The sequence below is a fragment of the Liolophura sinensis genome, chromosome 9 (assembly GCF_032854445.1).
Source record: "Liolophura sinensis isolate JHLJ2023 chromosome 9, CUHK_Ljap_v2, whole genome shotgun sequence".
NCBI lineage: Eukaryota > Metazoa > Mollusca > Polyplacophora > Chitonida > Chitonidae > Liolophura > Liolophura sinensis.
Window position 1 is genome coordinate 12,862,892 of NC_088303.1, and position 27,414 is coordinate 12,890,305.

The 27,414-nt window shown below is 39.0% G+C and overlaps 2 protein-coding genes across 3 annotated transcripts; both read left to right on the forward strand.

The window, feature by feature from the left end:
* Nucleotides 1-1,227: 1,227 nt before the first annotated feature.
* LOC135475276 (D-aspartate oxidase-like) lies at nt 1,228-15,127 on the forward strand. 2 transcript variants are annotated; one of them, XM_064755111.1, is made up of 11 exons: nt 1,228-1,308; nt 3,432-3,640; nt 4,302-4,413; nt 4,987-5,066; nt 5,309-5,374; nt 6,257-6,311; nt 10,690-10,791; nt 11,217-11,278; nt 11,521-11,638; nt 13,664-13,762; nt 14,240-15,127. In XM_064755111.1, the coding sequence occupies exons 2-11, from the start codon at nt 3,441-3,443 to the stop codon at nt 14,357-14,359; spliced, it is 1,014 nt and encodes a 337-aa protein (XP_064611181.1). In that variant the 5' UTR covers nt 1,228-1,308; nt 3,432-3,440; the 3' UTR covers nt 14,360-15,127. The 2 variants fall into 2 exon arrangements, with proteins under 2 accessions (XP_064611181.1, XP_064611182.1); XM_064755112.1 differs by having other exon boundaries at nt 13,667-13,762.
* A 4,291-nt stretch (nt 15,128-19,418) lies between these two features.
* Nucleotides 19,419-26,758, forward strand: LOC135475175 (tumor protein p53-inducible nuclear protein 1-like). Its single transcript, XM_064754964.1, has 3 exons — nt 19,419-19,565; nt 22,341-22,523; nt 24,348-26,758. Exons 2-3 carry the CDS (start codon nt 22,349-22,351, stop codon nt 24,773-24,775), a joined length of 603 nt encoding a protein of 200 aa, XP_064611034.1. The 5' UTR covers nt 19,419-19,565; nt 22,341-22,348; the 3' UTR covers nt 24,776-26,758.
* The last annotated feature ends 656 nt before the right edge of the window (nt 26,759-27,414 follow it).

The following is a 27,414-nucleotide window of genomic DNA, read 5'->3' on the forward strand; positions in this document are numbered from 1 at the left end:
TTTGGGTATGTTCCATTCTGTTCTTTTAGCTGAAATTTGTCAGACAATAAGTTACGGAAAATATTTGCTGTCAAGCAATATTTTTGTTACTTTGTTACACATCAAGTAACAATTTGAAAGTGATTTAAGATTTTGGCTTAAGTCCAAGATCGCTTTGTGATCCCTAGGCCAGCAGTATCTAGTGAAGATAAGTGGTTTTTTCTAGTCACAACAGTTTCCTCCAACCAAAAATCTCCCACCACATGAATGAAGATTACTTGAACACGGTGTTAAGCGTCAATCAATCAATCAATCAATCCGGTCCATACTGTCGCCCAGCTCTGACAAGTACTTGACAAAACTAGCTCCTGACATAAAACTGTAACCTTTGGAAAGGGTCATGGCTGAGTGCTTTAGATTAATTATGGTCTTTGGGTTTATAGGACACACAAGGTGGAGGTTCAATCCTCAGCCCTGGACAGTGAATTTGTGGATTTCTTTGGTGGTCCCAAAGAAAAAGCACCTGACACTTTAGTGGCTGTTAGCACACTTGTCTCCCACCAATATGGTATGACTGTCACACAGGGGAGAGTTTGTTAGTAGCTTGCCAAAGATTGTTGTTTTATTCCACGTTCTCCGGTTACCACCACTCAAACAATTGACTGCTATTGTACAATTGAAATAAGTAAATCTGCAGCTGCAGTGTGAGCTGGGTTATGTATACGACTACTGCCTGTTACAAGAGCTATGCTGTAGCCAAATGGACCAGTGAGGGCATTTTGGAGTTAGTAATCTTCTGTTTTATTTCACCTGCCAGTTGCAAAGCAAAGAATCAACAAACCCAGAATTTTATCCCTTTGTTGAACAGCTCATTTATTGTTCTGACTAGAGTTTGATGCTGTCCTTATTTAAAGAATAATTCACTTGTATGCCAGCAATCTTTTTCATCGATGGACAACACTGCCCAGAAAGAGACTGAATTAGGCTGTACAAGCTGAAATTACCACCAGTTTTCCAAGCCAACCTTCAACAGATCACAGGCCATCAAAAAAAAAAACTAAACAAGATAATTATGAAACGCAAGAAACGTAAGTTTTTTTTTTCAACAAAATATTTTGATTGATATTCTGGGGTCTGGAAAGCTTGACAGGAGCATGTAAAAGATGACCAGTTAACCATTTCTACAGAAAAAGAAGAAAATTTCAGCTTGCATGAATTATCTCCCGTCAGTGCGCCTAAAGTTATTCCCCTTGAACCGACCGAAGACTCGCCATACATCATGCACTGTAAGGCAGTGATTGTCATGACGTGAGGAACGTGTACGTTTGCGTAAGTTTACTTATATCAATATAAAACCTATGGACAGATTGCGTAAGTAATTAACACATCCCAGCGCCTTGAGATATGCTAAAGAACAAGCTAATGATGGGTAACGCATCGAGTATTTCTTTACAACAACGACATAAATGTCAGCGGAGCACGGTAGCTGCACACGAGGTTGGAGTATTGCGCTGTATAGCTCCACGGGTGAAGCTGACAGCAGATTTAAAAATGTACTACCGCACCGAGCTGCTAGATAAATAAGTAAAATAAAAAGACAAATATATAAGCAAGTAAATAAATCAAAAGCATGTTTTCTGAAACTTTTACATTGTACTATGCGATGCCACCAGCTTTCTTTACATTATTTCAGAAGGTCAACCAAGCATGGCCTTCGTTGTGAACTGTGACAAACAGTCAAACTGTATTCATGTACAGAGACAGAAATTTATGTGTTTATCATCCCGAAACACTTGCTGGGGATTGTTGTTATTTCTACGTCTTGCTTGCACAAGATGTTTCAATTACTGAAACTGTTCGTATCTCTCTGCTTCATGTTTGTATATATATATATATACAATGTTTTGTGAAATCTATTCTATGAATGAAGAATCTTTCATCGTTGCCACCTGTGCTTTTGTGCTTCTGACTGACTGTAGCTGCAGAGGGCTAGGCTGGATTCTCTGTGTGTGCTGTCTTAACTGTAGTCGAGACACCAGTGGCACAGGTAATGAATTCAGGATGATCCTATAATGTAGACCGTGAGCATACTGGTACATGTATTCTATACAGCTGTCTGTGCACCGCATTCAAGGACATCTGACTGACCTACATGTCCACATATACTGATACACCGGTGTGTCTTATCATTATAAGGAATTTCTGAGAGCATCTATGGTGTACATATACAGGCAACAGGACATAACCACTGTGCACAATCTTCACTGTATACCGAGTTGACAAGGTGATGAATTTTGCTTTTTAGATTTATCATGCATAGTAACATAACTCGAAAATATTCTTCAGTATCTGTCAATCAGATGGTGTAGGTAAATAGATTAAATGTATGTATGTGGGTGCATACTGTATGTCACAATGAGGTTTGTTAAATTGGCTGTGCTTGGGGAAAGTGTGTACACATGTCAATATGTACATAAGGTTGCTCAAGCTTTATTACAAATGTAAATCCTACCTACCTAGAACAGCAGCTTATCTGATGAGATTCGTGGATTCATTATGGATAGAAAATATTTTCTGTGTACTTGGTACAAATTACACTGTTACACAGACTCGTCAGCATATATGAAGTAACATTTATTAAGTCATGTTTGGCTTGCTGGCACAAAGTATGGTGAGGTGCGTGTATTGAGAGTTAAAGAAAGTGGCATCTATGTTGATGTCTTCATCCATATTTGGGTAATGTCTGCCGCTCACTTTACAGTGATATATATGTATGATTGTTTCCAAATTACCAGGGCATAAAGCAGTATTTATGCCCGTGCTCCCTGAGTATATGAAGCTTCTTGTTGTTCTAGCTCACAAAAACAAAAGGAGGTGTGACATGCTGTACCCTCACTTACTTCAGGAAACTTAATAGACATGAATTAAAGATATACACCTCCAGATTCTGAGATGATATATGTTTGTTTTGTTTTTTCTCGAAGTGACCAGGTTTTTGATTTGGGTCAATGAAAATATGCATCTTTTACTATTAAGCATGTTAAATATAAAATAATATATCAGTTTTAGCTAGAGTACCAGGTTTTTTCCTGTTATATGAATCAGTATGAAAGGAGTAGACATCAACACAGCACGTGGTTGAAGGTTTAATGCAGATATATACATGTATGATGTGGCTACAGGAATCAGATTTCAGGAATCAGAGTCAACTTAGGCCGACATTTAAACTGAGACATTAATCACTGAGCAGCCAGGTTTCTCATGAATACATCATGAATATATATTCCTGTTCAGAATTAATTCAAAAGCATACAGCTAAACAGAGTACTGCAAAGTAACAGTGGATGGTGGGGTTCAGGAGTCCATCCACTTCCAGTGTCTTGTCAACATTATGTCCATTGAACCCTTGAAAAGTTTGCTTGATTTTTCTGTGGTTTGTTGTTTTCCCTCAGGGTTTGATCATGCTTCCTGTGAGGATTGGCGTTGTCGGCGCAGGTGTGGTAGGCCTCTGTACAGCAGTCAATGTTCAGCAGTTACTACCCCATGCATGGGTGACGATCATTGCCGACAATTTTTCCGAAGAGACCACAAGTGATGGTGCAGGTGGACTCTTCAGACCTACGGCAGAGTTCATCAAAGGTGTACCTCCTGACACAATCAAGTAGGTGCACTCTGGATTGGGACATGTAGGCATATTTGTTTTTCTTTTTACTCATATGTACATGTAGTAATGGTAAAACCACTCACTGCTCGTGTGTTGCTCGCGTGGGCATTTATACTGTCTTTAGTAACGTTTATTGAAGACCACCTATCTTCCACCAATATGGTGTACATATCTGTATGTCAGATGTTGGATAATTTTCCAAAACATGCCTTTAATCTGAATGGATTCCTGAAGGTTTGCTTTACTTCTAGAATCTCAGAACTTATCAGTCAGAAGTTCAAATCCGGTACCCCAAGCCTGTTGCTCCAAATCCTCCAAATAAGTTTGAATACATGTACAAGTGAACAGATTTGGGGATTTCACAGATTTCCATCAAAGGTACAAATGTGATTTCCCGCAAAGATCCAAGGATTATTCCTGACAATTGTTTTCTCCAACTATTAAAAGTGATTGCCATCATACAAGTGAAGCATTATTGAGTATAGCATCAAGCAGCGATCAAATACATAAATAAAGTAATAATACAATATAATCAGAAATGTTGTTAAGACAATCTTAACAAGTGTAAAATGAGTGTAAAATCCTAGCATATATAAAGTGTGAAATAAATTTTAAGTACTGAGTAAAAGTCCAGCTATTAAATGAGTTCTGTTTTCAGACAGTGGACCAGAGATTCTGCTGAGTATTTCATGAAGATTGCTGCCTCAGCTGATGCGGGGAAGTTTGGGGTATTCCCCATGAGTGGATACCATTTACTTAACAGGGAAGTGGTCAGTATACCAACAAATACTATAATGTCTTTACTCCATGATTCCTATGAGTATGTATATATATATAAATATATGTAAATATATCAAATTAGTGTTCATGGGTTTGCTTTGGCATAGATGGTCATTTGTGTAAATACCAATCATCATTCCTATGAAGAGTCAAGTGAAAGCCAAGGAATGGTGTGTATGCATCCACCATGTAAACTGGGAATATTTTAACGGAGGGTAAAGTGAAATGAAATACACATGGCTGTATATTCCATGAAATAGTGCTGAACATAAATTAACTGGCCAAGGTTTTAATTATTCAGCTTTGCTGTTAATCTCCTAACAGGGAATATTAGCGTAAGTGTTTAGAACATGTAGAGAACAATAGCTAAATTGTTCAAGAACCTCCACTCGTGAGCATTAACAGATACCTTTTCATGATCTAGTTTTACTTGTTCATTTATTTTTAACTGGTTGTTCAAGGACTCTCATTGGGGACCGTGCACAAAGCCTCAGAATGTAAAACAGATGCATGGCCATACTGGTTCATTTGGTCTTCACGTATTACTCTTGTTTTTTATTTAGAATCCTGAGTACAAATCTCTGGTTTATAGTTTCCGACAGTTGACTCCAGAGGAACTTCAAAAACTGGGTACGACTTACAGGTAAAGCATATGTATGAGAATCACATACATGTTCATAGACTTCTACTGAAGCATGTACATTTTTGTCCTTTATCTTGTAAAATTGAATTGTAATGCAAGGAAAGTAAAACATTACTCCGAATAATGCATATCTTGTTTGTAATTATAGCACAAGAATGCTGTAATTATTGTTTTCATTCATCACACATCAACTCCTTTCCCTATATTAAGTTAAGACTTTTTTTTTTCATTTGTTCAATCAGCAATGGGTATGCCATCACCACACTGATTGTTGAACCGAGGAAATACATGGCTTTTCTGATGACTGAGTAAGTTGTATGAAAACTGTCATGTCAAACAGGGTATGTTAACGATATTTAATATCATTCATATCTTTATATCTTAGTGCCACTATGTATTCATATTTAACTTATTTTTACTGCTGGAGTAGTTGGTAGGCAGTTAATTGCTTTTGCTAAGGATTTTGATGGCATGTGGCGTATGCCCAGGGTTTTCCAAATTAGTGCACAAAAATAAATTGATAAAAGTAGATTTCTCTAAACTCAAATTTCAGTGCCACCATATTGGTCTTGGTTTTAAAAAGCCGCATGCATACAAAGGACAGAATTGTCATGATTCTCCTTCTCCAGGAAAGATAAATTACATGTATGTGTTGAACTCACAAACGAACCATAAATTATGTATCGAACTCACAAGATAGAGATAAATTATCTTTTGAACTCACAAGATAGAGATAAATTATCTGTTGAACTCACCAGATAGGGATAAATTGTTTGTGGAACTCACCAGAGAGAGACACATTGCCTGTTAAGATCATCACAGAGATAAATTGTTTGTTGAACTCACCAGATAGAGATAAATCATTTGTTGAATTCACCAGATAGAAATAAATTGTCTATTGAGCTCACCAGGTAGAGATAAATTCTCTGTTGAAGTCCCCAGTTCTTTCAGCTCATTAACTTGGTATATATAGGTGAAGGAACAAGCTCATATCTGCCGTGAAGGCAGGTTCTCAACTGATGCGGCTGTGAGTTTCAAAGCTGTATTTAGTGTGAGCACCTGAGCACAGTGCAGTGCAGTAGCATGCCATGTATGTGAGAGTATGACCTTAAGGGAGTTAATTCAGGTGGGTCATCATCATCGTAGTGATTTTTTCGGACCTAAGTATTACCAACAGTCCCTTTTGATAGGTTCCGAAAGAATGGAGGTCAATCACAGAAGAGAACTCTTCACAGTTTGGAGGAGGTATTGTATACACAGCATTGAAACCTCAATGTATTTACATGTACATGCGTATGTAGGTACAAATTGAAATACCCATCTAGACTTGAATTATGTTGATGTTGTAAATGAAAAAATGAAAAAAATGCTTAAGCAGTAATGAAATGATGTTTTGCTGGCATAAAATAGTAGTTTCACATAGCTCTGTACAAATCCTAGAGTAGAACATTGTGATGTGATGAGGTTAAGTTTCGAATATAACAAACCAAAAATCCATTACAGTGAACATGTAGGATGGATGTGGGTGATACACAAACCTACCAGAACTATAAATACATGTAGGATGGATATGGGTGATACACAAACCTACCAGAACTATAAATACATATAGGATGGGTGTGGGTGATGCACAAACCTACCAGAACTATAAATACATGTAGGATGAGTGTGGGTGATACACAAACCTACCAGAACTATAAATACATGTAGGATGAGTGTGGGTGATACACAAGCCTACCAGAACTATAAATACCTGTAGGATGGGTGTTGGTGATACACAAACCTACCAGACCTATAAATACCTGTAGGATGAGTGTGGGTGATACACAAACCTACCATAACTATAAATACATGTAGGATGGATGTGGGTGATACACAAACCTACCAGAACTGTAAATACATGTAGGATGGGTGTGGATGATACACAAACCTACCAGAACTATAAATACATGTAGGATGGGTGTGGGTGATACACAAACCTACCAGAACTATAAATACCTGTAGGATTGATGTGGGTGATACACAAACCTACAAGAACTATAAATACATGTAGGATGAGTGTGGGTGATACACAAACCTACCAGAACTATAAATACTTGTAGGATGAATGTGGGTGATACACAAACCTACCAGAACTATAAATACCTGTAGGATGGGTGTGGGTGATACACAAACCTACCAGAACTATAAATACATGTAGGATGAATGTGGGTGATACACAAACCTACCATAACTATAAGTACATGTAGGATGAGTCTTGGTGATACACAAACCTACCAGAACTATAAATACCTGTAGGATGGGTGTTGGTGATACACAAACCTACCAGAACTATATATACATATAGGATGAGTGTGGGTGATACCCAAACCAACCAGAACTATAAATACATGTAGGCTGGGTGTGGGTGATACACAAACCTACCAGAACTATATATACATATAGGATAAGTCTGGGTGATACACAAACCAACCAGAACTATAAATACATGTAGGATGAGTGTGGGTGATACACAAACTTACCAGAACTATAAATACATGTAGGATGGATGTGGGTGATACACAAACCTACCAGAACTATAAATACCTGTAGGATGGGTGTTGGTGATACACAAACCTACCAGAACTATAAATACATGTAGGATGAATGTGGGTGATACACAAACCTACCAGAACTATAAATACATGTAGGATGGGTGTGGGTGATACACAAACCTACCAGAACTATAAATACATGTAGGATGAATGTGGGTGATACACAAACCTACCAGAACTATAAATACACGTAGGATGAGTGTGGGTGATACACAAACCTACCAGAACTGTAAATACCTGTAGGATGAGTGTGGGTGATACACAAACCTACCAGAACTATAAATACATATAGGATGAATGTGGGTGATACACAAACCTACCAGAACTATAAATACATGTAGGATGGGTGTGGGTGATACATGAACTAACCAGAACTATAAATACATATAGGAGGAGTGTGGGTGATACACATAACCTACCAGAACTATAAATACATGTAGGATGGGTGTGGGTGATACACAAACCTACCAGAACTATAAATACATGTAGGATGGGTGTGGGTGATACATGAACCAACCAGAACTATAAATACTCGTAGGATGAGTGTGGGTGATACACAAACCTACCAGAACTATATATACATGTAGGATGGGTGTGGGTGATACACTAACCTACCAGATTTATAAATACATGTAGGATGCGTGTGGGCGATTCATGAACCAACCAGATTTATAAATACATGTAGGATGGGTGTGGGTGATACATGAACCAACCAGAACCATAAATGCGTGTAGGATGAATGTGGGTGATACACATAACCTACCAGAACTATAAATACATGTAGGATGGGTGTGGGCGATTCATGAACCAACCAGAACTATAAATACATATAGGATGAATGTGGGTGATACACAAACCTACCAGAACTATAAATACATGTAGGATGAGTGTGGGTGATACACAAACCTACCAGAACTATAAATACATGTAGGATGCGTATGGGTGATACACTAACCTACCAGATTTATAAATACATGAAGGATGGGTGTGGGTGATACATGAACCAACCAGAACTATAAATGCATGTAGGATGAGTGTGGGCGATTTATGAACCAACCAGAACTATAAATACATCCAGGATGAGTGTGGGTGATACATGAATCAACCAGAACTATAAATACATGCAGGATGAGTGTGGGTGATACACAAACCTACCAGAACTATAAATACATGTAGGATGAGTGTGGGCGATTCATGAACCAACCAGAACTATAAATACATGTAGGATGCGTATGGGTGATACACTAACCTACCAGAACTATAAATACATGTAGGATGGGTGTGGGCGATTTATGAACCAACCAGAACCATAAATACATGTAGGATGAGTGTGGGTGATACACAAACCTACCAGAACTATAAATACATGTAGGATGGGTGTGGGTGATACATGAACCAACCAGAACTATAAATACATGTAGGATGGGTGTGTGTGATACACAAACCTACCAGAACTATAAATACATGTAGGATGGGTGTGGGTGATACATGAACCAACCAGAACTATAAATGCATGTAGGATGAGTGTGGGTGATACACAAACCTACCCGAACTATAAATACATGTAGGAAGGGTGTGGGTGATACACAAACCTACTAGAACTATAAATACATGTAGGATGAGTGTGGGTAATACACAAATCTACCAGAACTATATATACATGTAGGATGGGTGTGGGTGATACATGAACCAACCAGAACTATAAATGCATGTAGGATGAGCGTGGGTGATACACAAACCTACCCGAACTATAAATACATGTAGGAAGGGTGTGGGTGATACACAAACCTACTAGAACTATAAATACATGTAGGATGAGTGTGGGTAATACACAAACCTACCAGAACTATAAATACATGTAGGATGGGTGTGGGTGATACATGAACCAACCAGAACTATATATACGTAGTATGAGTGTGAGTGATACACAAACCTACCAGAACTATAAATGCATGTGGGATGAGTGTGGGTGATACACAAACCTACCAGAACTGTAAATACCTGTAGGATGGGTGTTGGTGATACACAAACCTACCAGACCTATAAATACATGTAGGATGGATGTGGGTGATACACAAACCTACCAGAACTATAAATACATGTAGGATGGGTGTGGGTGATACACAAACCTACCAGAACTATAAATACATGTAGGATGGGTGTTGGTGATACACAAACCTACCAGAACTATAAATACATGTAGGATGAGTGTGGGTGATACACAAACCTACCACAACTGTAAATACCTGTAGGATGGGTGTTGGTGATACACAAACCTACCAGAACTATAAATACATGTAGGATGGGTGTGGGTGATACATGAACCAACCAGAACTATAAATACACGTAGGATAGATGTGGGTGATACATGAACCAACCAGAACTATAAATACATGCAGGATGAGTGTGGGTGATACACAAACCTACCAGAACTATATATACATGTAGGATGGGTGTGGGTGATACATGAACCAACCAGAACTATAAATGCATGTAGGATGAGTGTGGGTGATACACAAACCTACCCGAACTATAAATACTTGTAGGATGGGTGTGGGTGATACACAAACCTACTAGAACTATAAATACATGTAGGATGAGTGTGGGTAATACACAAACCTACCAGAACTATAAATACATGTAGGATGGGTGTGGGTGATACATGAACCAACCAGAACTATATATACGTAGTATGAGTGTGGGTGATACACAAACCTACCAGAACTATAAATACATGTAGGATGAGTGTGGGTGATACACAAACCTACCAGAACTATAAATACATGTAGGATGTGTGTGGGTGATACATGAACAAACCAGAACTATAAATACTCGTAGGATGAGTGTGGGTGATACACAAACCTGCCAGAACTATATATACATGTAGGATGGGTGTGGGTGATACATGAACAAACAAGAACTGTAAATACATGCAGGATGACATAAATAGATGGACATGTAAGATGAGTACATCGGCATGGTGTGCCCCTGTCTCGCATACAGCACAAAGTGTCCTCTATGTGTTTCAGCTGGTGGGTCAGTTTGATGTGGTGGTCAACTGTAGTGGGATGAGGAGCAGGTGGCTGGTCAATGACCCTCTGGTCTATCCTGTTAGAGGTCAAATCATCAAGGTGAGCTGCAATTGAGAAGTTTTTCATATGCGTGCTATCTGTTTCTTGTGCATACTGACTGAAACCTATGCATACTGACTGAAATCTATGCATGTTGACTGATACCTGTGCATGCTGACTGATACCTACACATGCTGGCTCTTTCTTATGCATGCTGACTGTTTCTTATGCATGCTGACTGTTTTGTATGCATGCTGACTGTTTCTTATGCATGCTGACTGTTTTGTATGCATGCTGACTGTTTCCTATGCATAATGACTGATACCTATGCATGATACCACGTTGAGAGCTGAGAGTTCGTTGATGTATTAAAATGTACATGTAATGTACTACTTCATGGTGTGGAGGTATGTTTATTGATTGTTTCTGTGTTGAAAGGTTTATAAAGATAAAGTGATGATAAAGTGTTGCCTTTTCTTTTTTAGATTAATGCTCCTTGGATTAAGAGTTTTATCTACACAGATGATGATGCTTACATTATTCCACGGTGAGTATGCTTGTTCATATTTCACCCTGATGTGTTAGTCATTGTGATGGTGTAACATCTTCATATTGGGATCAACAGTATTCTTTCATGCTTTAATACACTGGTACTTCCTTACCAGTGGCAGTCAGCATATTGGGGGTCAGGACACTATAAAAGTGTCCTTTTCAAGGCATTCCAGTGAGGCATCATGGGAGTCAGTTTATAATGTTAATTAACAAAGTAACATACTTTATGTCTTACAGAGGTGAGGATGTGGTGTTGGGTGGAGTGCGTCATACAAATGATTTCAGTACAGAAATCCGAGAACAGGATAAGCAGGGGATTCTGGACAGGTGTGCCCGACTAATCCCCAGTGTCAAGGTACACATATTTTTCAGTGTCTTCAGTGTCAAGGTATGCCTGTCCTTGCTTCAGGCTAATTCCCAGTGTCCAGGTACGCATCCTTACTTCAGACTAATCTCCAGTTTGAAGGCACATATTCAGGTGACTCCCCAGTGTCAACGTGTGCCTATCCTTGCTTCAGGCTAATTCCCAGTGTCAAGGTACTCATCCTTACTTCAGACTAATCTCCAGTTTGAAGGCACATATTCAGGTGACTCCCCAGTGTCAAGGTATGCCTATCCTTGCTTCAGGCTAATTCCCAGTGTCAAGGTACTCGTATCTTCACTTCAGGCTACTCCCCATTGTCAAGGTTGTTGTACCCTTGCTTCAGGCTACTCCCCAGTGTTACTAATCCTCAGTCTAAAGGTACTTGTATCATCACTTCAGGCTAATCCCTAGTGTTAAGGTACTCGTATCATCACTTCAGGCTAATACCCAGTGTCAAGGTACGTGTATCCTCACTTCAGGCTACTCCCAAGTGTTAAGGTACATATAACCCACTCAAGCTACTCCCCATTGTCAACGTACTTGTGTCCTTGCTTCAGGCTATCCGCCTTAAACTGCATTTGTGACGATCTGAGGAAATAAGTTCTAAAGAGATTGGTAAAATTTGCAAGTTAATTGAGATGTTTAAACTTTTTGAGACAATACACCGGGAGTATCTTTTGTTGAACAAAAGTCGGAATGGAGTGTGCAAGCCTAATGGAAAGTGAATAATATGTAAAACTCTTTCCTGTAGAGTGAATAAAGGTAAGAAATGAGTATCTTGATATACTGACACACCTTATTTACTTCATTGACATTAATTGGTATTAATTATTGTCTTATTGAGCTATACTAATTTTAGTTTGACTCAGGAGATGATGGGCAAAGTGTTCTGTCTCACCACACCTGATCGACCCCCGTCCACTGATGCTGTAGATTCAATGTGGCACACTAGCTAGGTGTGTCTCAGGAGATGACGGGCAAAGCGTTGTGTCTCACCACACCTTATTGATCATGTCCACCGAGGCTGTAGATTCAATGTGGCACTCTAGCTAGGGTGTGTCTCAGGAGATGACGGCAAAGCGTTGTGTCTCACCACACCTTATTGACCCCGTCCACTGAGGCTGCAGATTCAATGTGGCACACTAGCTAGGGTGTGTCTCAGGAGATGACAGGCAAAGTGTTGTGTCTCACCACACCTTATTGACCCCGTCCACTGAGGCTGTAGATTCAGTGTGGCACACTAGCTAGGGTGTGTCTCAGGAGATGACGGGCAAAGCATTGTGTCTCACCACACCTTATTGACCCCCGTCCACTGAGGCTGCAGATTCAATGTGGCACACTAGCTAGGGTGTGTCTCAGGAGATGACAGGCAAAGTGTTGTGTCTCACCACACCTTATTGACCCCGTCCACTGAGGCTGTAGATTCAGTGTGGCACACTAGCTAGGGGTGTGTCTCAGGAGATGACGGGCAAAGCGTTGTGTCTCACCACACCTTATTGACCCCGTCCACTGAGGCTGCAGGCTCAATGTGGCACGCTAGCTTGGTTGTGGACTCAGGAGATGATGGGCAAAGCGTTGTCTCACCACGCCTGATCAGCTGGTGTCCACTGAGGCTGCAGGCTCAGTGTGGGTCAACCTAGCTTGGGTGTGACTCAGGAGATGATCGGCAAAGCGTTGTCTCACCATGCCTGATCAGCTGGTGTCCACTGAGGCTGCAGGCTCAGTGTGGGTCAACCTAGCTTGGGTTGGGCTCAGGAGATGACTGGCAAAGCGTTGTCTCACCACGCCTGATGTTGAGTACCGCATTAAAACCCAAAGCAATAAAAATAATTCATGAACAACCAGTGGAGCAAGTTTCGTAAGAGACCACTAAGTGTAGACATCTTGCCCCATGGAGATCAGTCAAGTGATACAACTTCTGAATGTCACTTATTACCTTCATGTGTATATTAATGCTGATTGCTTTACTCTGAACAACTGTAAATGGTGTGTTTTATTTTCTGCATGTGGTCACAGAAGGCAGAAATCGTGAAGGACTGGGCAGGACTTAGGCCACACCGGGATCCTGTCAGACTGGAAACAGAAAACATGAAATTTAAGTCTGGTGACCTTCAGGTTAGATTAGCCACATGTTCTGGTTCACATGTTCATGTTAGATGTACAAATACTGTGTGTTTGGAGGCAGGTATGCAGTCCAGTGTGGTCAAAACTGAAATTTTTGTGGAATACCTGGATGTTATTTCCTCAGGAATATGCACAATTATTCATCAAAAGGATGACAGAGCTGTCTTTAAACCTTAAATCATAATAGCTGTTTTCCCACCAATCAAAAATGGCATGGTAGGATTTCTTTTTATGAACACCCCCAATAAAAATATACTCTTTGTTTAATATGTCACATTTTAGACTGTTTTAATCCATAAAAAAAAAGAAAAAAGAAATTTATTGAAAGTTTAGGTTGGGGTCAGTTGAAATCGTTGATTTTCTGTATCTGGCATCCTTTTATTATTGTATTGTGGATGTTTAGACTGGGAGGTTACAGTGTATAATGACAAGAATAAATTGAAGTGTTGGTGTTTCTTTCATCTTCAGGTTGTTCATAACTATGGCCATGGTGGGAACGGCATTGCGCTAAGCTGGGGTGTTGGAGTGCATGCTTCCAAACTGGTCAAGGATTACCTGGCCAAATCACGACCCATGTCCCGACTGTGATGACAGAAAACAGGGAAATTGTGTATAATCATATTTTTGCCATTTTCTGACTGATAGTTTATGTTGTAATCTGAGAATATTAGGTGAGGGCCAGCTTTGTTTGTGGATTTTATAAGTGGAAATAGTTGTTTGAAATTTGATTTCTATTTTAACAAAATGTACCTATTTTCGAATATTTATGTATAATACTTTAAATAGGATAACATGGAATTTTTTATCAGTTACAGGTATCGTACTGCATAAAAAAATATTGTAGTTAAAGTTTCAGTACTAAAATGTTGGTTTTATCTTTTTTAAATTATCAGTTTATTATTTGTTATGTCCAGGCCATATTATGGAAGGTGTTCCCATGTGCACAGCTAGGCTGAGATCAATCTCCGGCTTGAGATATCAGCTGCCTAGTACCTACTTGTGCAGATTGTCAGCTTACATGATTGATTGCCTATGAACTCCTATATTTATATGACTGCCATATCAACAGCAACATTTTACGTATAATTTGTTTTATTTTATGTGCTAATTATATAAGTGTACAAGATGACCAATTAATGGTAAGGGTATATTTCTATGATATATTGTTATTAGGTATAATAAAGACAGAATTATTGATGAATATAAGGTTCTGCATTTAGGCCTACAGTCATACAAAGATTAACATGTGCGGTACATTTACCTATTATAATGACTATAAAATTCATAACTTACATGATTAATTTAATTGTGTTCCTTATGAAAGATATGTGGCTTTGTAATATAAAATACGTCTGTACAGGGTATTAAATTTGTGTTAATCAGTTGATTAGACTTTGTGTACTGTGTCAGTGTATTCCACTACACATACAGTACTATACATGAACCTATTCAGCTCTTTCCTGTCATAGTCCTCTGCTAAAAAAAAAGCTTGATTAAACAATTCTGCATATTGGCAAATATTTATTGAGGCAATTCATATCAAAGAGTGTCACATACATGTTCATCTACATGCCCAAACTAGGGTTTCTCCATATCACTGATTGTCGTCATGTACATGTGCACACCTTATAACTGGGTGGTTTATCCCGAGTGCAGCTGTTTACTCCACCAACAATGCTGTCTTTGTCACGTACATACCCTATAGCAGGGTGGTTTATCCTGGGTACTGCAATGTGCTCCACCCACAAAGCAGACTGTTCTTTCCTCTCTCTATCTGCTTATCATGATTTAGATACCAAATATCTCTGCAGAAAATCTGTTAACATTCAGATCAGGAAGTGGGTGAGGTGCACAATAATTCAAAGCCCAACATTCGAACTCGTGTCAGTGTCTGGCTGGTATCCATAACCCCAGGTTGATAGTACCACGTGCCAGTCTTCGAGCAGGAGATGAACATTCTGTATCCTTATGGCTCCAGAGAAATGGTACCTCAGGGCAGTTGTCCAGCAGGAGTTGGGCACACTGTATCTATGACTCCAGAGAGATGGTACCAGGTCTCGCACCTCAGAGCAGCTGTCCAGCAGGAGATGGACATGCAATGTCTATGACTCCAGAGAGATGGTACCAGGTCTCAGACCTCAGAACAGCTGTCCAGTGGGAGATGGACACACTGTATCTATGACTCCAGACAGATGGCACCATGTCTCAGAGATCAGAACAACTGTCCAGCAGGAGACAGAGTCGCTGTGTCTGTGACTCCAGACAGATGGTACCATGTCTGAGACGTCAGAGCAGCTGTCCAGTAGGAGATGGACTCGCTGTGTCTATGACTCCAGACAGATGGTACGTGAACTATGTAATTTCTAGGCCTCTATAAAGAGTTTATATAGTACCAAATTCTCCAAGGGTACTTGTCCTCGTGACAAATATTATGCTTGCTAGGTGCGTCAAACTTCAAATTGTGTCATAAATGTTTTTTTCATTTGTTTGATTAATTGGTGGTTTATGAAGCAAATCTAAAGAATATTTTGTCTCTGATGACTATCTAAGAATGAACAAGATTCTAAAGCTTCCGCGAGATCCATATTTTCGTCCCAGGTCGGACTTCAATAAGCAGAGCCAGTGAGGGTTGTGCCAAGCGTGATCTTAGACGAAAACTAGAAATGTAGAATTTCAGGAAGGAAACTGGGTATAGGCCTATCACTGGAAGCCCGAATATTATTGTCTGGATTCACCCAAAGTTGTCACTTTTCCGTGCTACCGTGTGTATAAACCAATGCATAAAGATCATGTGTGCACAGAAGTAAGCTCTACTTGGTACCGATTGTCCATTCAGATCGACAAACCCATGGCAGAAGGCTGCTGGCCATTTTCTATCAGCTATATAAACCTACTGAAATATCTATATGTATTCTTCCTATTCCAGTTTCAATATTCTCTGACGGTGAGAGCAAATAAATAAGGCTAAAGATTTATTTTCTTTTTATTTTTGGGTGACACAAGTGGATACATATTGTAGCGCATAGATTGGTGAGTACAACGATATGCACTAGCAAGGTGGCCTGGTCGGTAAGCCTTGGTAGTACATGACAACCTATGTTTAAAATGTTGCTGTTTCACCAGTTAGCCACGTACCTGTTAATGTGACTATATACAGTCATGAATTCTAACCAACTGAAGGTAAATCTCCTTTCTTTAGGCTTATATATGCGATGTTATTCCGTCTATGCATTACGTGTATACTGCAGGGCTTCTTTCACCTGGCACAGCATGATGAGGTATTTTCACTAAATTACTTTTTCTACTTATAAAGTCTGACAGGGGACGTCTGTTGCATCTAAAAAAAAAAACTTGTGGGTACAGCTCCACACCTATTGAAAAATTACTGCATTGTGCGTCTATCAGGTGTGTTGATAACTAAGGGTGAAAGACAAGTGGGGCGCTTTGTAGTCTTTACATCGCCTGTACATATGTGTGTAATGGGTGCCGAATGCATGGAGGTATAAATATGAACAGAGAACACATGTATACCTGCTTGGTTTCATGAGCCACCCATACACTTCGTGTCAGTACAATAAACTCCTGTAACTTCGGCGTGCGTGGGAAGATCTGCCAACAACCTGCCGATGATCATGGCTTTACCTCGAGCTCTGCTCGCTTTCCTCCTACCATAATGCTTGCCGCAGTTATAAGTGACATATCCTTGATTATATGGCGTGAAACCTGTATGCAGGATATTGCACACTACACATGCAGGCCTAGTTATGACAAAGCTTGAAAGTGTCCGTGTCTGCGGATTGATATCTCCATGATATGTCAGTGGACCCATCCCTCACAGTTCACGGCTATAAAAGTTGTATAAAACAAACAGGTCTTTCAAGAATTTGAGGGTTCTCGAATGTGATGCAGTGAATGAATGAATGCATGCATGCATGCGTTTAACGTCACACGGTGGTGATGCAAGACGATCAACCTTTAGCCCGGAGATCCGCTCTATATTCACGTGTGACATCAGCTCACAACGCTTTTATACACAGTCTTTATTTGTAGATCTTCGCTGTAAGTCGTGAAAACATCACCGATCATCCTCAGTGACCGAATATATAGGCTTACTCAGGTGAGCAAATCTATTTAGTCTTGCATTACAGTAATCAACATTTTTAGTCACAAAAGATGATGTCTGCCCTCATTTATTCCAAAAATCTGTATACGTACAAGCGCAATTTTTTTTAATTATGTTATTGGTCTATACTCTTGTAATACACGGGCCCTACAGGCTTATTCCTTCAATAGGACCTGCATGGAGTCTATATATAAACCTGTAATACATGGGTCTATATTCCTTTAACATATGAGGCCTATACTTCACATTCCCAAACACCATGTATAATTCGTATATAGTAGATTCATATATATACCCTGAAGGGGGAGGGGGGCTTCCGTGCGCGTTTTTTTTTTTTTTTTTTTTAAATTATGTAATTGGCTTAGTAGGTCAATATAAATACCCAGAAGAGAGAGGGGTCCTCGATCCGTGTCCAAGGTGGTTAGCTCTCCAGCGCGGTGCAGTAACCCAGGAGCCTTTCACCAATGCGGTCTCTTCGGTTGTATATGGGAAGGTCTCTCAGCAGCCCTCAGGCTGGTCGTGGGTTTCTCCCGGGCACCTCCCACCATAATGCTGGCCTCTGTCATATAAGTGAAATATTCTTGAGAACGGTGTAAAACACCAATTAAATAAATAAATCAATACCGTTAAATAAATGCAGAGAGCGAGTTTTTTTCGCGTTTGCTATATGCCCATATGCACGTCCATATACATGTTAGGATTAGATTGGCTATATACCGGTATTTAGTTAATGAATCAAACAATGATGTATGTACAGCAAATTAGCTTGAGAATCGGATACACATCCAACAGGGCAGAAATATGGGCCTGTGCAAGCCTGGGCACTATAATTAGTGCTAGTTTAAGCAGATGCTACATATACAATGTATGTGCCGTATACATATACACATATTATGTCATGTGTGGCCATGCATGCAGTCAAATCGAGAACAAACTCCCCCCTCCCCTCTTGACCCTGGATCTATCGCCCCCGAAGCGGGCGCTCTGCCATGCAACTGATGTTATAGAACACAAAATATGCTTCTTGCACACGAATACTTCATCCCCAATCGAATGGATGATTGAGGTTTACCGCCACAAATCACAAATTGAATTTAATCAGTTAAAAAAAAAATCGACTGTGTAGGTTAAAAGTATTAAAGTTACACTACTCATTGTAAGGTACACGCGGCTAGTGCTTTTTAAATCTGCTATGAATATGTTGTATAAATTAACGCGTATGTGGTGTCGTCTGCACACCTAGCTGTACGGTACTTTCAGTCTAGCTGTCTTTCAGTCAGTCAGCTTTGAAACCGAGCTATTGTATGTGTGGTGAAATGGACGTCACCTTTTGTCCGCGCTTAGTTTTGTCATGTTTGCACCACGTGATGTAAACATGACGCCCTGTCAAAGCACGAGTGTCAGATCTAATTTTGGAACTAACCTATATGAATATTCATGAAGCACGCCATATATAGTTTGACAGTTGTCACGTTGGCCAATCAGAAGAGGCCTCAAACTGACGTAAACAAACGGGTAGAAAATTTAGCTTCGCTCAGTTGCTCTTACCTGACAGCTGCGCTCAGTTGGATCACAGTGGAAGAATTTTCGTCCCGATTTCTAAATTATTTCGTTTTAGCTCACTATCCTGATTGCAGTCTTGTTTTTAAGAGGCAACAGAATCGATATCTGGTAAGTAGCGCGCCTTTGCGTTGGTTCTTGCTGGTAGAATTTGTTAATATTCGTGATCCTAACCGTCAGAGCTACGATGGCTGCCAAATGGCTGGCTTTATTGTTCGTTTGAGACTACGCTCAGAATGTCGTAATTACGGGATAATGAACATGGTACAAGTTTGAATTTAGTGGACACATGAGTGTATTTATTCTTTGAGTTTTGCGTGACCACTTTTCTGTATGTGTTGCGATACAAAAAAGTGGGTTTTTTTTAGGAAGAGAATCAGCTGAACAAATCATTATGTACCAGCTGCAAAGCCGAGGTCAAGGTCGAAGGGTGAAGTTGACGCTTCAAATGGCAGTTGTGCTTTTTAATGGAATTTTCCCGGTATTTCTGCTCAAAAAGATATCAAAAAATGACAGATTGATGGTCAACGTAATTTGTTGAATCCTAATGTCGCTAGACTTCTGTCACAAAATCGTAAAATAAAGGTTTGTTGTGTAGCCTTTGTTGGGCTCGTTCAAAGCAGAAGCCCGCTTGGATTGAGTCTATTCAAAACGGTTCGTTCCTGCATAGCAACAGTGGTGACCTTTGACCGATCGATTTTATCCCAGTCCTGCAGCATATTACGTAACTTGTTGCCTATTAAATAAAATCTCTTAAGCGGTGACGTTGATGTAACAGGATTATTGTCCTGTTTGCCAAAAAGAGATTATATGGTGTAGATATAAGGTCTTGTAATGTATGACAGCTTATATAGTCATTTAACCTGTGCTGCCCTTCAGAGCTTGACACACACTTGGACGACGGTAGATCAGGAAAGCCAGGTTGTATAGTCTGTGTTCATATACTGTATTTTTTGTTTTTGCTGATGTTATGTTCTCATAGTACCAAGTTGCAAGTAATCAACTATAGCTGGTGTATTACCGTTATTAACTGTCTGTTACTTAGCCTAATGACTTATGTGTGCTAACAGTATACTCATGGTACTACATTATATATTATCATTTCGTCAAGTCAGACATTTCACATGAGATATAGCTACTGAAGTGGAGCGATATAAAAGCATAGCGATACATGCCTTAAGTGTACTTAATACTTGATTTAATGAAGATGATGTGAGTAAGTACATGTATACTTTGTTGGCTCGGGCTATCATTGATTATGACATCACACTTTGTACAAGCCAGTTAACCTTAACAATTAAAGTCTTACATATATTGTAAACTTCTATATGGCTCAGATCAGTAGAGAATCAGTTTGCATGTGTTCATTGATGGCCTGTATTTTATATCAGAAGTGAGTAAATAGAAGGAAGTATAGCCTACGCCAGACTTCCTGTATGTGATTCGCCATCTGTACCTAATCCTTAGTCCTATATTGCTGTGATATCAGGTTTGGCAAAATTTTGCAAGGCAATGATGATTCCTAACCGGTTTACAGGGTGCTCCGTTTAAAAACCTGATGCAGTTACCTGCCCTTGCTAAATGTTTCAAACCTGGCAGTACAGCTTGTCACTTTGAGCATCACCAAAAATCTTGGACCCAAGTGGTTGAGGAATTAACTGAACCACGCTGTGCCTATCTGCAAACTTAAGGTGGGGAAGAGGTATTTGATGAGTAATTTTCCTGTGAAACACCATGACAAGCTACGGCAGCAAATGCCTGAGGCTTTTAAGTGGAGACCGCCATGATGTTGATTTGGAGCCATCCTCTGCTGAATAAAGTTTTATGGAACATTCTCAATTCATTCACTAAAAAAATAGTTTTCTAGAATTGGATGGTTTCTAGGAACAAAATATGGTGCATTATTTAAATACGGACTTGCATGTATAGCTGAACCTGTAGCCCAGTCAACAGCTGGAATCTTACGTCTTTAGTGAATGCTGTTGGCTAACAATAACTTGATACAAATTATAAGCTATATACATGTACTGGGAGTGGGGCATAGCTAAGTGCATGGTTACAGGCACTTATTGTCTTTTACTCGTAAGAACACTCTAGGTGTGTTATTGAAAGAAGCTTTGTATAGGGAATATGTACATTCCACTGCTGTTATTGGTAGTAGAGCCTTGGTGACAATAAGTGCATATTTGACAGTCTAATGTTAGTTGAAGAACATCAGTCTTCCATAAATAGGGTGTGCATACCCTGGCCACTGTGTTTTGATATTAATTGGTAAAGACAATTAAAGTTCAAATCAGTTATCTGTTAATTTAAAAAAAAAATGTACATGGCGGTGCAGAAAAATAAAATGTCAGTAGTTATTCTTAATGGATATCCATACGTAATATAATTGCATCATAAAACTTGTTTGGCTGCATGAGACAAGGGAGCTAACTTCTTTGCCTCATATATTGTATAGTTAGTTTGACTTGCACAACAATTGGCAATGTTTCCTTGCTATGCCAGTGTACCCAGAAGCGCCATAAAACTTGTTTGGCTACATGAGACAAGGGAGCTAACCTTCTTTGCCTCATATATTGTGTAGTTAGTTTCACTTGCACAACAATATGCAATGTTTCCTTGCTATGCCAATGTACCCCAGAAGCTGGAAACATATAACTTGTAAGTTACTTGTACCTCTGCCTGCAGTGTGTATAGACAGGAATAATTACAGTAATGCACTGATTAGTATCACATTTCGTTATCAGGTATGTACCAATCACTATCATGGAAGATAAGTAAGCGATAAATATTTTAATGTAAAAGTAACAGAGGAGGGTGTGATATGATACCAGTGTTAATATATTGTGGCTTTACCTTTGAATGAACTTGCTGTTCTGTTTACAGTGATAATAATGTTGAGTAGCGTGGCAAACTACCTCTTTGGCTCCTACCCTGCTGAGCAGACAGATGCCGAAAATGACACGACTCCAAAGGCAGAGAATGTGGAAGGCAAAACAGAGACATTTGACGAGTGTAAGCTGACGACTTCACCGGCTGACCAAGACTGGGAACTCGTGGACAGAATAGGTTTGTGGGCAGTCTAGTTGAATTAAAGAAAATAATGTAAATTTATACATATATGTACATCATGTACATGAGATTTACAGTGTACGTTGAACTTGGGGAAGTAACTTACAAATAATGACCACCATAAATTTTTCCCAATTTTAAATCCATTAAGGACAAAAATAATTGACTTTTTAAACTGCACACATTAATTCAAACTTGGCCTATTTTTCTAAATAACATTAAAGTTTAAACATTTAAAAAGCTATGTGTGCTTTTATATGTATGGGCCCAGGCCATTTCTCTGTATTGTCAGTATTACAGTTCTGTTGTGATATTTGTCTATGTACATGCTGCTACCTGTCCTGACTGTCCAAGTGCATGGGTCTTATTACTGCTTTAAATACTTTGGTGTGAGGTTTGAGTGTTTGTTTGAATCTGCATGCTTTAGTTTGTAGCTTTGTGAATAATTTTTAGTTTATGATGTCTTGAATGTTTTGGTAGAAATGTTTTGTGATAGGGTTAGATGTTTTGTTTTGCAGCACTTGTAGTTTGGAATGGGAGTCTGACATTCTGTAGTAGAGCTTGACTGGCATACTTTGAGCCTGTATGCCTGCTGTCAGTTTATACCTGCCACAAACCCCTAGAGCCTTTGCTGTATGTTGTTGTCTCTGTCTCCCACATCAGTACACGCTTCTTCTCTGCACAAAGCATTTTTGTACAGCTACATCTATCCCTTGATCACTCTAGCCAGACCTGAGCAAAAACCTACCCTAAATCTGCAATTTTTTCAACTGCCTATGCTACAAATATTTTGAATCATTTTGAGAGAACTGTGGAGTGTATAGAAATAATTTGCACATACAGTTTTATGAAGCTTGCATCTTTAATGGCACAAACAAATCATTTTCAGCCCCATTTTTGTCATAATTGTTTGCATAAATCCCACTGAAAAAAGTGCTTTAGGGGTTGAAATGGTATAAGATTTACAGTTTTTGTCTTCCTCTAGATCTCGAGACAATGGGGCCTTAGTTCTCTCTCATAAACAGTCATTCTTGATTCAAAACATGATGGGCATTCATTATCTCACAGTTTGGCATGGACAGACATATCAAAAAACATATGCAAATGGCCCTGCTGTTTTGAAAGGTTGCTTTCCTTCAGAGTACCCCTATCTCTAGCACCTGAAGACTTCCTGTCACTGTTGGTGAAGGCATTGTGTATATAATGTATAGGTTAGTTGTATGCAGACATGACAGAAGAGGTACAAGTTACTTGTATCTTAAATTAGCCTTTACTCACATTCATTTGTAGCTCATTAGGTCACAGCTTCTCAGACAGCTGCGACAATGTCCAACAATCCGATATGACATGCTTTTTTGAAAGTGAAACTATAATCCATTCTCAAACCTCCAACCTCAAATTTAAAAAAAAAAGAAAGAAAAAAAAGGGAAATAAATAAGAAATATCACTTCTGATCCAAACCGAAAAAAACATGGGCACATGGTAATAAACCAATCTCTCTTTCTTTGCCACTAACATTCATCGAGTGAGACTAGGCCTAGTTTTCAGGTTGTGGTAATGACCTGTCTGGTTTGTTTTCAGGGGAGTCCCTGCCTGGTAATGTCACTAACCCACCTGGCTGTTATTGTGGCTCTACAGGTGCTAACTCGCCGGGGACCACTGAGTGTAAATTAGTGCGGTGTCTGGCCGGGCCAAGGCAGGCCGAGTCAAGCCCTAAGTGTATAAGTTCAGACCCCCATTCCTGTAACTCTAGTGCCCCCAGCGAAGGGAGCAGTGACCATGAAGGTTGGTTAATCACACCTCCACGTTGTTTTACTGCAGGTGGCAGCGCAGAAGATATGGAAGTTAGTCCCCTGGAGAATCTCCTCATAGAACATCCTAGTATGTCAGTTTACCATGAGAAATTACATAAAAAGATGAGTAAGGAGGGAAAAGACTCTCCAGATTCAAGGCAGCACCTAACTACAGGCCCCGTCACACGTAGAAAAAACCGCCTAGTGGTAAAAGCTGCACAGTCGCAGCCGCCACGCCGTCCCACAGCGGTGGCAGCTAGAGCAGGAATTCTGGCCCAAGTGCAATCCAACAAGTCGAGCCAGCGTCAGAAGGCAAAAATGAGTGCAAAGAAGAATGCAAAGAAAGTTATTGAGCGTCAGAACAGAACCAGAGAGTACAAGTCTCAAGGAAAGCACAGGAACTGCACTGATCGCAAGACGAATCCTAGCGGACGAATGAACATTCGCGCCTGTTAGTGTGGTATAGTGTGAAGCAGGTTTGAATTAACCCCATGGAAAATCTGCCCAGCCGAAAATGTCATCCATCTGATCAGACAAATTAACATACATGTGAATAATGCTGAATGATACATGTGACCTTCAAAATTCTGTATTGTTTGACTTGCATAAATGTGCTTATGCCAGCTAGTTTAAGCAGGTGACATTTAGCTTATGTTGGAGCCAATGTATAATTTATCCAGAGTTTATCCCAAATTTTATCACAAATAATAATATGAGCCAATTTTAGTGTTCTAGCTTTGTCTTTTATGTGACCTAGTACATTTGTAGGATTTTTGTAAATTGTTCTCAGTAAAAAAAGACAGGAAATTCTGAAATCTGGCTTTTTTGCTATATATTTTCATATAACTTAACTTACAAGTAATTTAACCACTTAAAATTATGTTCATTGCAATTTCATCATAACTATTTCTGATATACATGTACATGTACTGATATTTGCATATGTGAAGTTAATTTGATGTATTTCTTGACGCTGATGACAAAAAGTTGAATACCATTTAGCATGTGTTCTTTTCTTACTTGTACATGTATTATAGTAATGAGCACAAAAATGTATAATGGAGCATATCATCTGGGCAGATTTTTTAGGGTTTAGTTTAATTCTCAAATAAGTGTATGAATGGATGTAACAAAGAAACAATAAAAACAATTTTAAAAAAAACAGCAAAAAATCTTAAAAAATAACTGAAAAAAAAAGCAACTAAGAAAGTCAAAAACCAAACTAAACTAAAAAAAAAATTAAAAACTACGATAAGAAACATGAAAGCAAGAAAAAAGTAGTGTGTGTATTTCAACTTGTTTATGTATAACATAATTGAAGCTGTAACGAGGAATAAGATGTTAAAATGTGGCTGATTCAAGACAGTAGAAAGTAGATGTATGGAAAGTCCATATCCATTTTTTTCCTTATTCTCTCGTGTATATATATATGTGTGTGTGTATATGTAACTGATATTTCTGTCCTTATTTATTTTCTATTTTTCTCTCTGTTGTGGTCTAAACTAATGTAGATCTAAGACTACGTGTATTTTGGTTTAAGGAAAGTTAAACTTCAAAGAAAAGCAGAGCATATACTATGCTTTACATGGAGCTCCTGTGTTTGTATGACTGATTTTCAGCCAGTTCTTCAAAATACTGCTAGATGTACACTGCATCTGCTGCTTTTTGAATCCATTGAAGTAGTGGGTTTTTTTTATACTTAGTTTTGTATTGAGTATTTTGCCCCCAACTCTCTGTGACACTGAGGGTTTCTCTCTATAATTGACAACAGTGTGATATGTAAGCCTATACTGTAGAATATTCTCTTTACACTTTGTCACTGGCTCATCAGGTGGCCACTGAGGTTAACTATTCTCATGGCATGTCATATGCTAGCTTCCATTAAATGGTTTTGTTTCGTGCATCTACTGTTCATGTTAAAATACAAGTAGTAATTATCCTATTTACAGGACCTCAGTACAAGAAAAGCTGTATTATAACTCTCCATGCAATGTATCAGAGATGTATATATATCTTTAATTAGGACAATATAATATATACCTGTTCATGTTTGTAATGAAATCACTCATTTAAGGTGCCAATCTGAGAGAAAGTGGTTTTTGTTACCTGGAATATAGTCTACACTGACTGCTTGTGATATTTAATCTAGCTAAAGTAGACTAGCCATGAACATAAACAAAGCCATTTAAAATCAAAAATATTGTTGTTTGTTAGTATGTATATTTTGGTTCTGGTTCTGTATTACTCTCTGTTGAGTTTTGACTGGCACAGGGCAATCCAGGTTGTTGTACCATATACAAGTACTCTGGTAAATAAGTTGCAGCTTAGTAAGCACCATCTGATCCAAATTAGGCTAATAATGACAGTTACCAGATGAACTAAGCCTTGACTGTGATTATTGGATGCTGTATTGTCTGCAGTTACAAGCAGTAGTTCAGCTTAGGTTATATATATATATATATATATATATATATATATATATATATATAATGTGTGTGTAATATTATAGATGTTCTACCAGAGCTGTACAGGGACATTAATATAATAAGGGGATCAGAAACAGCAGCTACAACAGTGACAGTATAGAATACTGTAAATAATTAACACAAATATATATCTTTTTACCAGTTAATTACTCTTTTAAATTGTTGCTGATTGATATATGATATAGTCATCTGGACTTCAAGGTAGCCCCTACCATTGTATAGAGTATCGGACTAAATGCCCCTCTAATTCATACAATCCTCTAATGTACATAACACTTACCAATACCAATTATTTCAGGGAATTCAAGTCAAGTGTATAAATTTTGTATGTAATGGGAGTCATGAAGTGTATAGTATTGATTTATTTCCAGGCTGTATGTATATGGCTATCTAGCTGTCGTTCCAGGTATTGCAGTACTCAGAAGTGATGTACATGTACAGCATTCTGCTCAGCTGTCTCTCAGTCACAATCTCAGGGAGACAATCTTACAGTCATCGTGTGTGGATGGAAGTTAGTGTGCTAGCTGGTAGCTTCTTCCTCCACACCATCGTACATGTGTATAGCTTTTATGTGTTACTTTTACATCATCCTGTTATGGCATTTATTGT

Coding starts and splice junctions, on each gene's coding strand:
- LOC135475276 (XM_064755111.1), top strand. CDS start 3,441: ATGCTTCCTGTGAGGATTGGCGTTGTCGGCGCAGGTGTGGTAGGCCTC. Junction 5,067..5,308: donor AAACTGGGTACGACTTACAG/GTAAAGCATATG, acceptor TTGTTCAATCAG/CAATGGGTATGCCATCACCA. Junction 10,792..11,216: donor TTAGAGGTCAAATCATCAAG/GTGAGCTGCAAT, acceptor TTTCTTTTTTAG/ATTAATGCTCCTTGGATTAA.
- LOC135475175 (XM_064754964.1), top strand. CDS start 22,349: ATGTTGAGTAGCGTGGCAAACTACCTCTTTGGCTCCTACCCTGCTGAG. Junction 22,524..24,347: donor GGAACTCGTGGACAGAATAG/GTTTGTGGGCAG, acceptor GTTTTACTGCAG/GTGGCAGCGCAGAAGATATG.